The 13,050-nt window shown below is 40.2% G+C and overlaps 1 protein-coding gene across 1 annotated transcript in view; it reads left to right on the top strand.

Moving 5' to 3' along the window:
- Window positions 1-2,821, top strand: part of DDX18 (DEAD-box helicase 18) — a 29,700-nt gene extending 26,879 nt beyond the window's left edge. The window contains exons 14-15 of the mRNA XM_074967230.1: window positions 649-826; window positions 1,533-2,821. Of these exons, the coding sequence (XP_074823331.1) occupies window positions 649-826; window positions 1,533-1,678 (324 nt within the window). The 3' untranslated portion in view covers window positions 1,679-2,821. The remainder of the gene's footprint in view (window positions 1-648; window positions 827-1,532) is intronic.
- Window positions 2,822-13,050: the final 10,229 nt, after the last annotated feature.

The raw sequence follows: 13,050 nt of genomic DNA, 5'->3' as shown, positions 1-13,050 counted from the left end.
GATTTTAAAATTAGGAGTGAGCTGTTTTTTGGCTAATATATAAATTCTGTTTTTATGCACTATATAAATTCTAGTTTTATGCAATAATTTTTCTATAAATATGGTTTTTCAGTTGGCTTGAAATCCTGAGTCAGCAAGGTCATGGTTTAACCCAGAGTGTCAGAACTGATGAGCTCACCATTCAGTTTGTGTTCTGCTTAAGTTGAATTGAATTTCAGAGAAATGCTCTGTTTATTTTTCGGAAGGTTGTCACTTTTGATTCTAAATGCAGAAACTAGTGAAGCAGTGTATTTGGGCATTGGTGGCTTTTTGGTCTATTATTTTCGTGGAATTTTGCCATCTCTTCTGAATATTTGTGGTTAGTTAGTCTTAATCATTCCATTGTATAAAGATTTATAAAGCCATTTTGCAGTAACTGAAATTTCAAATAACCAACACTGAAAGGACTTTTAAAAATCCTATTTAAATAAAGGCATTGAGTCAGCCCTTCCAAAAAGATATTCATAGTTACATGTAATTCATATGTTGTGACATAAATGAATGTCATTATTTCTAATATAAATTAATATAAATGACATATTTGCTGTATAATTTATAAACGGGTTACAGCCATAATTGGATACAACGGTCTTGCCTTTCTTTTTCCAGCTTGAAAAATTGATTGAGAAGAACTATTTCCTTCACAAGTCAGCCCAGGAAGCATACAAAGCATACATTAGAGCTTACGACTCCCATTCTCTGAAACAGATCTATAACGTCAATAACTTGGATCTACCCAAAGTTTCCCTTTCATTTGGTTTCAAAGTCCCTCCGTTTGTTGATCTCAGTATCCTTTTATTGCAATGTGTCAAAACTAATTTATCTATCTGCTTAACATTTCTAATGTGCACATCACTGAAGTATCTAAGTACAAATGATAGTTTTACTATTAATTATCTAAGGATGTTCTAACCCTAAGAGAATAGTTTTAAGGAAGAAGTTAACCAGTTATTTTGCCAGTTTTAATATTTGTTCATGAGTATGTATATATGGCAGGGAAAGAATAACATCATTTTAATTTTTGCATATATAGTGGATCTGGGAATATTGCATGTATATTCTTGAGAGTAATTTTCTCTTTTACTAATGTGGGATTTGCACAATGAGATACATACTTCAATGTAATGGTTGTGGCCTATCGTCTAGGGGAAAGAAAAGTATAGGGACTGCTTCTCAAATTTTCAGAATTACTGGTGGTAAGGGCTCACCCATTTATAGCTTTAGTGTGATCCATAGTGTGAGAAGGAACAGAGTTAAACAATTTGGATGAAGGAAAAATAGAAAACAATCAATGGAATGACAAGCACTAGGTGAGTTTTTAGTTTGACAAGTTTTCTCCACCCTTGCCTTGCATCCATTAAGTTTTTGCTCTGTAAAATGCCATGAACACTGTGTTGTTCTTTTCCCCTGAAAACATCCCACCATACTGAAAAGTGTGACAATTAAGTTGGTTTAATGTTTGTTGTCTGTATTCCTTAACCAAAAATTCCCAGATGTGAACAGCAGCCAAGGTAGAAGATTTCAAAAAAGAGGCGGAGGTGGAGGATTTGGTTACCAGAAATCAAAGAATGTCCACAAATCCAAAATCTTCAAACACATTAACAAGAAAAAGTCAGACAGCCGGCAGTTTTCTCGTTGAAGCTGTCCATTGAAATGGCTTTTGTCATTAAAATAGACGCTCTCTTGGTGAAAATAATCTTACAGATATTTCCTTTGCAAACTGCTCAGGTTTAAGCTGTGCTCTGTTTAAACTTTAAAATTTTACATTTTGTTTCTGGGTATATCTTATAACTCATTTCAAAAGCATTTACATAGGAGAAAACAGACTAGGAAAACTAAGTGGTTTTGGAAACTTTAGCTGCAAAGGAGAGGATAGCTGGATGTAACCTTTTTTACTATAAATAAGTTAAACAAATTGTTCCTGAAAATAGAATGCATTTTTCATGTTTTTTTCTATAACATATTCTCCCTTTCTTCCTCACTCCACCCTCTAAGCACCCATAAAAAAAAACAATTCTGAATACAGTATGGTTGTGCATAGCAAGAGTCCTTCAGAGTATTCAAAAATTAAAGGGGACAGCAGGTCACTGAGACTATTTTTACAGCACAAAATAAAAGATCCTTGTTAACTTGGGTCACTGGTCTGCTTTATAAACCTACAAAACTCATTGCTTTTTCTAGTAAATACAATGAAGAATATGAAAATTCTTGATGAACAGAGAATTTCTATGAGCATAATGTGTTTTTAAACCATCAAGGAAAACACTTTGATCTGTGTATCAGAGTACAAAGGCAAGACTACAAAAGCACACTTAATAGTATATATTATGTGACCTGCTTGAACTGCTTTTTGATATTATGTTAATATGCTAATTTATATTCCAGAGGAGCAATCTGTTTGCTTCAGCATCTTCTCTCAAATTTACATTTAAATTTAACCGTCTCATATAATTTTTAAAATATATTCTGTTAAAACAAGAATATGCAAATAAAACGATACACCTTAATTTAATTTATAGTATCCTTTATGCAGAGGGTACAAGAAGAACTGTTGCAGCTATATTTTGTAACAGTGAATTATTTTTTAGTAGCCATTCCTTGGATCAGGGATGAGTAAAGCAAAAGATATAGTCACAGAATTGAGAGAATGCAACACCGTATGTGTAAGATTTAGAAAAGTGAAGTAGAGTGTAAATATAGGGAGATCTTGGAATGAGAAGTGGAAAAGACAGAAAATACAGGGGAAGATATAGAATACACATTATTGGGAAGGATGTGAAGGGGAGATAATGAGGGGGGGACGGGTAACCTGTTACAGTTGTAAGAGCGAGGGCAGTAAATTGATTGACAGTATTACAATTAAATACTTTGCACAGTGGACAATACACAACTGACTTAGTCCTTTAAATTGCAGAGTAGGGCAGGGCACGTATTTTCACTCTGGTGGGTAGATTTAATCATTGGGCTAATCATCAGCTATTTTTCATGTTTCTCCACAATACCACTGCACTAATAGATAAGTAGTATTCTCATAAGGCCATTGTGAGGTAGGGAAATAGCATTATCCCTCTTTCAAAGATGTTAACTGACTTGCCTATGCTTCTACAGTAAGTCAGTAAAAAAAAAAAAAAAAAATCAGAACCACAGTATCCTGATTCCATACCCCTGCAGCATATCTCTGTTTGTAGCAGCTCAAATTTCATTTTACCCTCCCCACCACTCCCAGAATTAGGTAGGAATTTCCCTGACAGACATTCAATTTTTCAATCTTAATACTGATGTATAAAAGTGAACTGATTGTGAATGTGTTAATTTGCATATAGCTAATTCACTAAAACAGGCTATACGTTTTTAAATTAGCAAGTCAAACGTAAAAGTGAGACACTTTGTGTAAGAAGGCTTGACTCCTTTGTTTTATGGAGTGAACAGATTAGTGTTGAGGGAAGGAGCATGACCATTTGATTATCACTACTATCCTATAAATAATTAAACACATACCTGTAGCACTATAAACATTTAAGTTTGGATTTCTCCTGATGCATCAAGTTGTTTGGATTTAAAGGCTTAAAGCTTCAGCTTCACTGATTGCAATGAGGAGCAGAAGCTGTTCTTTAAATTAAAACTGCATTGATCAGATCTCTCTCTCTCTCTCTCTCTCTCTCTCTAATACCTAGCACAGTGGGGCACCGATCCTTGACTCCAGGTGATATCCTTATACTTAATTGTTGAAAAATTCTCTAACATGTTTTAGAAATACCTATGAAGTATATAACACCCGGGTTTGTCTACATGTGAAAGTTATACCAGTTTAACTTAAGGTCTCTTTGAAACGTTCAAATGGCTGTGTGGACACTTATTTCAGTTTAGCTTAAATTGGCTGGGAATAGGTTTAAGCCAAACTGCAAAAAGCCATTCTTAAACCAAAGTAAATATCCACCCAGGGGTCTACAGTGGTTTAACTAAGGCCATCTCTACGCTACAAAATTGTCAACCTAACTTACGTCAGCATACAGCTGCCCCAGTAATTATATCGCTTGTGTGTGTCTACACGAGGGGTCGGCAACCTTTCAGAAGTGGTGTGCCAAGTCTTCATTTATTCATTCTAATTTAAGGTTTCACATGCCAGTAATACTTTTTAATGTTTTTTTAGAAGGTCTCTTTCTATAAGTCTTTACATACAACAATAGTTTAGTTATATATTAAAGTAAATAAGGTTTTTAAAATGTTTAAGAAGCTTCATTTAAAATTAAATTAAAATGCAGAGTCCCCGGACCAGTGGCCAGGACCTGGGCAGTGTGAGTGCCACTGAAAATCGCTTGCCATAGGTTGCCTACCCCTGGTCTACACTTTGCTCCTTGGGACGATGGTGCGCATCCTTACCAGGAGCACTTGTATCAATTTTACTGTCAGTGTGGGGCATTGTGGGATGGTTCATGAAATCCAGTAACAGTCAACATAAGCAACGCAGTGTCTACAGTGATGCTGTCGACCTCATTACATCAACCTTGACTCTATGCTGCTGATGGAGGTGGAGATAAGTCGGCATAGCAGGGCAGTTACATCAGCGGAAGAGAAATGTAAGTGTAGACACCTCCATAGTTAGGTCGAAGTAAGTTGCCTTGTATCGACCTAACTCTGTAGTGTAGACCAGATTTAAAACAGATCTAAGTTAAACTGGTGCAACTTGTGTGTGTAGACAAGGTCTCTGTATTTCACAGGTAAGCAGCTTTACCTAAATAGCATGGCCTCCATCACCATAATACCTGAGGACTTCCCATGTGTTTATGCTCACAACAGTTCTGTGGTGACATAATATCCCCAGTTTTAAAAATGGGAGCTGAACCCAGAACTCCTATATTAGCCACAAGACCCTTTTTCCCTCTAATATTTTCAGAAGTGAATGTTTGTTTCACTCTTCCTTCATACAAAGAAAGTTGTCTTATTCAAATCTAGTTTTTAATACTGGAAGGCAGTCTCACAGTGTGTTATCCTAAATTTTTCTTTTCATTAGCTTAAAACTATTATTCCTAGTTTTATCTCCTTTTGCTTTCCTAAACAATTCCTCTCTCTCTTTGCTGAAGTCAACGGGAGTTTTGCCACCGACTTCAGTGGGACCAGGATTTCACCCTTAGTTCCTAATCTTTTCTCAGCTGTCACATTCTCCAGCCCCATAATCAGAAAACAATAGCAAGTGATCTCTCTCCATTTTGTCTACATCTTTCTATTGGTTAGATGCCCAGAGTTGAATTCATTGCCTTTAACAGTGATCTTGTGAAAGCCCTGGAGAGATATCTCCTGCTCTTGAGTCTTCTGTGAATTTAGCTTAAAAATAAGAGTGCTGGCCACCTGCAGGTTCACCTTTCTGGAAGCTGAAAGCAAACTGTCCCATACCCAGCTGCACTGCCCCCAGTCCAACCCTGCCTCTTCTGCAGTGTAGCCATGCAACCAATACTGAAACTAAGTACATGGGTTCAGTGTAAAATAGTATCAAAAGAAATAAAGGGGCCACTCTACTGGTTGTACTTTAATATTTAATTAAATGAAATTTTCCTTTAAAAAATGGCCACTGAATTTTCATTCTGCCATACCTGAGAGCTTCAGGAACCAGAATACATTGCCACAGAATTTGGGATCAGCTTGCCCTGGAAGACAACAGGCCCTTTTAGGAGACATCTTTGCCAACCGATTGGAATGCACGTTTTCCATATTGAGGGAACATAGTTTTACTTAAAAATCCTAGATTTATTGCACCCATTATGTGTCTATATGCTGTACTTACATATTCCACTATTTCATGTTACAGTTTCATGACTAAGCAGAAGAGTAATTCCAGTGGCGAGGGTACATATATATTGAAAGACAAGGACTGCAGCTCATTGGATTGTGTAGATGCATAGATCTTCTCCCTAGTTAATGAATCATTAATGAAAAATACATCTTATAATGGAACAGCTGCTCATTCAGATCAGGCATCTGTTTCTACAAGGATGTTACTCTAAGTTTCAAAGATCAAACTGATTGGAAATCTACAGTTTCCTTTACAGCTTCCCCTGTTATCAATCTTGTGAGCAGTTAATAGACCTCAGCCATCAGACTCTCAAGGCTTGTCTCATAAGAATGACTGATAGGTTGCAGCTAATATTGTATTCCTTGAGAAATTGCCACCTCTCTCTTCAAGAACCTTGACAAAGAAATTGGACTTTTTAAGAGTTAAAGGGGTGATCAAAACTGAAAGAAATTCTTTTGACATTTTCCAGAACAAGTCCATAGAGGAATTTTCCAGTGCCTAGACACTACTCATAATTGTGAAAGAACTTGTCATGATACAATCACCTCTCTTATGAATGCTGTAATACAGTGCAGTCCTAGACAGGCAAAAAAAACCCCTCACTTTCAAATCTTTCAGGGTGAAATGTCAAAGGTAGACTGAAGATTTACTGACACAAAATAGCAAGGGTTTTTTGGGAGCTGGATGCACGCTAGGACAGGTTTTTATCTATACTTGCTTCACCATGAATAGAAAAGCACTTCTTAAAACCCTGTTTCTTGCATACATTGATGGCTTAATTTCATAATGAACAGTGAAATTCTAATGACTGAATTCACACTAGAGTACATTAAGGCCCTGATGCTGCAGTGCCTCATGCAGTGTGCAAAAGGTAGACATTCATCCGGCTATAAGCTAAGTATTAAGCATAGCTCTACACATCAGAGTAAGCATCAGGCCGCTTTGTTCTTCATGAAGGATGTTCTGGAGTCAATATGAACCATGTTGAAGGTTTATCTAGTTCCCAAAGGCAGATTTTCAAAATAAAAGATCACATAATTGTCATAGCCTTGTTAGTACTCCCTTCAGAAACCACAAATTGATTGAATGGCTTGGAGGTGATTTTCAGTCACTGCTGTACCTGGTCCTCCCACATCAGGATTTGAGGCACTTTGACTAGGTAAACCAAGAGTACTCTCTTATCATTTCTTGTGTTTTTACCTGTTCCAGTCCTATCAATCCAAACTCTCAAACCAGCATTACAGTCACTCTAAAATATTTGTTCTTTCCAAAGCTACAAGTGTTTTAAATTATTAGTGGTTTCAGTCACATCCATATCACAGGTCTCGGTGATGTTAAGAGAAATGTCTACATTTCTTTCCTATGTGAAACAGGTCCTTTAGAATCTCCCCAACCTTAATGTGGAATTGTGAAAAGATGAGGTAGGTTGGCCTTCTAATTAAGACACTGGGCAGAGATGCAAATTATCTAGGTTCAGTTCCCTGGTTTTGCCAGGGTTGTGTTTTTTGTTTTAGAGGGGGAGGGAGGGGCAAGCAATTTAGTCTGTCTGCCTCAGTTTACCGTCGCTAAAATTGGGGATGAGATTATCTTTATATATTTTTGTCTATTTATACTAAGTTATTTATAGTAGGGACTATCTTACTGTGTGTGTTCAGTGACTAGAGCATATCTTAATTAAGAACATAGGAATGGCCACACTGGGTCAGACCAATGGTCTATCTACCCCACTATCCTGTCTTCTGACAGTGACCAATGCCAGATGCTTCAGAGGGAATAAACAGAACAGGACATTTATCGACTGATCCATCCCCTGTCATCCAGGCTCAGCTTCTGGCAGAGGTTTAGGGACACACAGCATAGGGTTGCATCCCTGATCATCTTGGCTAGTAGACATGGATGGAGCTATCCTCCCTGAACTTATCTAGTTCTTTTTTAAACCTACCCTCTTCTCCCATGACTGCTTAGCGTGCTTAAGGACCTTTGGTGAGGGACCTTGTCAAAGGCTTTCTGAAAGTCCAAGTAGGCTATTTGATTGGATCTCCCTTGTCCACATGCTTGTTCCTACCCTCAAAGAATTCTAACAGATTGGTGAGGCATGATTTCTCTTTACAAAAGCCCCAATATATTGTGTTTGATAATTCCATTCTTTACTGTAATTTCAGACAATTTGCCTGGTACGGAAGTTATATTTACTGACCTGAAGTTGCCAGGATCATCTCGGAAGCATTTTTAAAAAATCTGTCACATTAGCTAGCCTCCAGTCATCTGGTACAGAGGCTGATTTAAGCAATAGGTTACATACTAGTTAGTAGTTCTACAATGTCATATTTGAGTTCCTTCAGAACTCTTGGGGGAATACCAGCTGGCCCCGGTGACTTTCTACTGTTCAATTTATCAACTTGTTCCCAAGACACCTCAATCGGGGACAGTTCCTCAGATTTGTCACCTAAAAAGAATGGCTCAAGTGTGGGAATCTCCTTCACGCTCTCTGCAGCGAAGACCAATGCAAAGAATTCATTTAGCTTTGGTTAGTTAGGCTCCCTCAGTGCTACCATGACACTAATCATCATCAAAGGTAATAATTCAATCAATACAAAATGGTGAAATCACAAATGTATCCTACTCATGCTGTAGAAAACACCATCCCACTCGAGGATTACAGAGGCTCTATTAAACAAAACGTCAAGTATTCCATAGTCCCAAACATTGCAGTATTGCTACTAAGCTACAGTAGTAGATCATTAAAATAAAATTCTATTGTCTCTTTTGTCTGGAATCACCTTAAGAGTGCAGAGAAACTTGCAAAATCTTGCACTGTCGGCCCCTAATGTCCTCCACAAACTCTCTTCCTTCTTGTAGCTGCCATTTTAAATATGCTTTGCAAAGGTGCTCTCCACGCTCCCCTACAAACGAGTGCTGTTTCCTCTAGGAATGCCGAGTAGTGGTACAAAAGGGTCATCATTACAGTATTTACATGCATGATACACTGGCATTTAAACTGCATGTTCATTTCCAGGGTATTGACAACATCAGGGGCCTGGTAACGGCTACTGAGCCTTTGTCCTTTAAGTTGTTCTTTCAAGATTATTAATGACTAAACCACGTGATTCACTGTTGCTTTTTGTTACCAAGCTTGCAGTGAACATAAGCCCTTACGCCACAGAGGTGGTTTAGCAGCCTCCAGCAGCTGGGTTTGTGGTGGTATTTGATGATAGAATACAGAGTGGTAAAATATTTTGGAGCTTTTGCAATGCTCCCCAACTCCACTCTCCCCTTATGGATCCTAGGACCCATAGAGCACCTGCCACAAGAAGAAAGGGGAAAAATACTGCCATGGAGGAAGCAAAGCCTTACTGCACAGCTAGAATTCTGATCCTGGACTGTCTCCTCTGCATGCGGAGCTATGATTGGGTCCTGCATTATTATTAGTATAACAGCACTTACAGAGTAATGACAAGGCAGCACAGGCTGATCAGTGCTTGGCCTAAAACCCCTGCACGAAGGGCATGGCTGGTTCCAAAAACTGTAGTTAGCCGATTACAGAGATAGGAACTAACTGAAGTTTAGATCTTAAAGAGCTAAGTCATTGATTCAGATATAAAGAGATTTGGGCACTGCTTTTACACGTTATCTGTAAAGCAAATAATGCAGAACATATACTTCCCTCAGGCTGCAAACTAATATTGACGGGATGCATATACCTTAACTGATTTCAATAGGGGACTAAAAGGATCTGATTTTTTTCTTACAATGTGGGCTTGCAATCACTGTGTAGACAAAAAATGCTTCCACACACAGATGAGCAGCTGTGCCTCTAACTATACTGCGTTCACATGCAGATTCCAGGTCTGTGCATGGGATCAGTTCGTACAAAGCAAGCACCTACGTGCCCATCCTTTCCCCTACCCTCACCCTACATCAAAATCAAAGCTCTCAGTGACAATGATGCGACTTCCAGCAAGGTTGGAACTCAGCAATGACCATTAAGGAGAGTCTCCCCACAGACAGAGTGATTGAGTGGCAAAGTCTTCTAGAGCTCGAAGACAGAAGATCATTATTTTTTAAGGACGTGACCATGCTCCAGTCAAGTCAATGGAAAAACCTGCCATTGATTTGAATGGTGCACGATGATGCTGTTAGTGGAGGGCACAGGCCTTGTGATGAGTTTTCTATACCACAGCTGCTTTATGGGATATCTGTAGGTGGTATTTGGTGATAGGTTACAGACTGGAAAAATGTTTAGAAGCCTTGGCAATATTCCCCCCACTCCACCCCAAGTCCACTCTCATGCATCCCAGAGCCAACAGAGCACCCTCCACAGAGACTGGAGAAAGGGGGGAAATGGTGCCAGGGAAGCAGCAAAGCCCCTTTCTGCACAGCTAGACTATTAAGCCTGGACGGTCTCCTCTTCATGTAGATCTAGGCACTCTAATTGGGTCTTTTAGCAGTAGTAGTATAATAGCACTGATAGAGTAATGACAAGCGAACACTGTCTAACTAGTGCTTGGCCTAAGATCCCTACATCATACGATATCTGATTCTAGGATTTTTCGTTGGCCCACTACTGAGATGGGAGCTAGTCACAAAGTTACAAGCTTCCTCCAAAAGTTCAAGCTGGTTGGATGCTGGTTAAGGCCCATACCGTCCATAAATTATCCTTCTAACAGCATGGCACTGACCTCTCACGGGCGCCCACTGGCCGAGTGGGTGTGCCTGCACTCTCTTAGTCTACAGCAACCCCTGGTGGTGGTTTCTCAGGCGGTTTTGAATGACTCAGCCCTCCAGCCAAGTCACACACATCGTCTGTATGTGAAACAAAACAGACCCCTTCCAGGGCATACAGGCCAATTGGGGCCTATCCCAGTACCCATCTATTGTTATCTCTGTAGCCCTCCCCGGGCTCAGTCTTTAAATAGTCCTGGCCCTGGTATGGGGCTGTGCCCTGGGGGCTTCCTCCCTACAGATTCTTCACCCTTTCTGGCCCCAGCTGTTCTTCTATCTTCAGTCCCAGCAGCTAGCCAGGAGCTCCCTTTTGCTCCCTGCCAGCAACTGATTTGCCCATGGTCCTACTGCTCTTTCAACCAGCCATTAACACAGTCCTCCAGCTCCAGGCAGCCACTGAGTGACTCTGCCCCTGCAGCTCCTTTTATGTGAGACTGCTGGGCCCTGATTGGCTGCTCCCTGTGCAGTCTCTCTAGGCCACTTGGAGGACTTAGCTCCATTGCTCCTTTTGGAATGGGGTGTAGTAGGACCCTGAGGCCTCCTGAAGGACACCTCTGGGCCTGGTACACCCTGTCAAAATCCTATTTCTGATTTGTTTGTGATTTCTATATTTATAAAAGTTTTACAAAACCAGATTGCCATTTCCTATTTCTTATCCCTTCTTCCCTGAGCTCATGAATCACTGCGTCCACAGAAGGAAAGATAATGCCACTTTGCATTCACGGATCATTCCCTTCACCTACTTCCAGGCCCTTTCCAATAAAATAAATTATAAAAAAGTAATGAAACAGTTGTTGATATCAGTTATCAAGTAAGGATGCCCAATATGCCTTTTGGAGGAGACAGGAAATTGAATTAGAAGTTGCAGCCTTGACATAGACTGCGGCTTCAGTAGTCATTAAAATAGCAATGAATTAATCAAAACATTTATACCCTGCTTCAAAAAGGCAGCATTTTGCAATACTGTAACTGCAAACTGAACTAAAATATGGTCTATTGTTTACTTCCATTGTTCTACAGAAGAAGCAAGACACATTTATTTGTATATTTTACCCCTTTCACTTAGCATTTCAGTTGCTTTGCCATTATTTATAATATGTGAATATCTGGAAGTCTCTTCACTTTAAAAAAAAAATCATTTCCTCCTTCTCAAATTACAGCCCAGTTCTTGAGGCGCTATAATGGGTTGCCATAGCAATCTTATAGAGCACCAGGACTTTGCCTTCACGGAATGAGAGAGCAGCCAAATGATTTTCAAGGAGAAATAAATTCTGCTCAGACATTATGCAGTTCCTGAAGAGGAAATATTAACACAAAGCTAGGCCACCTCCTCCCAATGAGAAAGGCACAAAAGGGGTGCATGGGGGCTAGGAATCTCAAGGAGGTTGATCTCACAGAGTTAGCAACTTGTCCCCACTGAAGACGAGGCCTACCTGTCCCTTCAGGTGCAAGGAGTTTGGGGGACTGTGAAAGAATCTGGTGCGTGTGTCATCCCACCCCTGTAGGGGAAGGTGGATTGTGAAAGATTGACTTCTCCACACTGTTAATAAGCCATGCTACTGTGTTGATAAAAGGCGGTTTGGGGTTCAAAAGGGGAGATGAGGTTAATAATCTCGTTTACAGTTATAACATTAAACAGCAGTCTGGGGTTCCATGTCAAGTTATTGGTGGATTATTCCAACTGTCACATAGAATCATAGAATATCAGGGTTGGAAGGGACCTCAGGAGGTCATCTAGTCCAACCCCCTGCTCAAAGCAGGACCGATCCCCGACTAAATCATCCCAGCCAGGGCTTTGTCAAGCCTGACCTTAAAAACTTCTAGGGAAGGAGATTCCACCACCTCCCTAGGTAATGCATTCCAGTGTTTCACCACCCTCATAGTGAAAATGTTTTTCCTAATATCCAACCTAAATCTCCCCCACCGCAACTTGAGACCATTACTCCTTGTTCTGTCATCAGCTACCACTGAGAACAGTCTAGATCCATCCTCTTTGGAACCCCCTTTCAGGTAGTTGAAAGCAGCTATCAAATCCCCCCTCCTTCTTCTCTTCTGAAGACTAAACATCCCCAGCTCCCTCAGCCTCTCCTCATAAGTCATGTGTTCCAGTCCCCTAATCATTTTTGTTGCCCTCCGCTGGACTCTTTCCAATTTTTCCACATCCTTCTTGTAGTGTGGGGCCCCAAACTGGACACAGTACTCCAGATGAGGCCTCACCAATGTCGAATAGAGGGGAAAGATCACGTCCCTCGATCTGCTGGCAATGCCCCTACATATACATCCCAAAATGCCATTGGCCTTCTTGGCAACAAGGGCACACTGTTGACTCATATCCAGCTTCTCGTCCACTGTAACCCCTAGGTCCTTTTCTGCAGAACTGCTGCCGAGCCATTCGATCCCTAGTCTGTAGCGGTGCATTGGATTCTTCCATCCTAAGTGCAGGACTCTGCACTTGTCCTTGTTGAACCTCATCAGATTTCTTTTGGCCCAATCCTCCAATT

The sequence above is a fragment of the Natator depressus genome, chromosome 11 (genome assembly GCF_965152275.1).
Source record: "Natator depressus isolate rNatDep1 chromosome 11, rNatDep2.hap1, whole genome shotgun sequence".
In the NCBI taxonomy this organism is placed as follows: Eukaryota; Metazoa; Chordata; order Testudines; family Cheloniidae; genus Natator; species Natator depressus.
The sequence above is the reverse complement of the archived record's forward strand: the minus strand, read 5'-3'. Positions and strand labels throughout refer to the sequence as shown.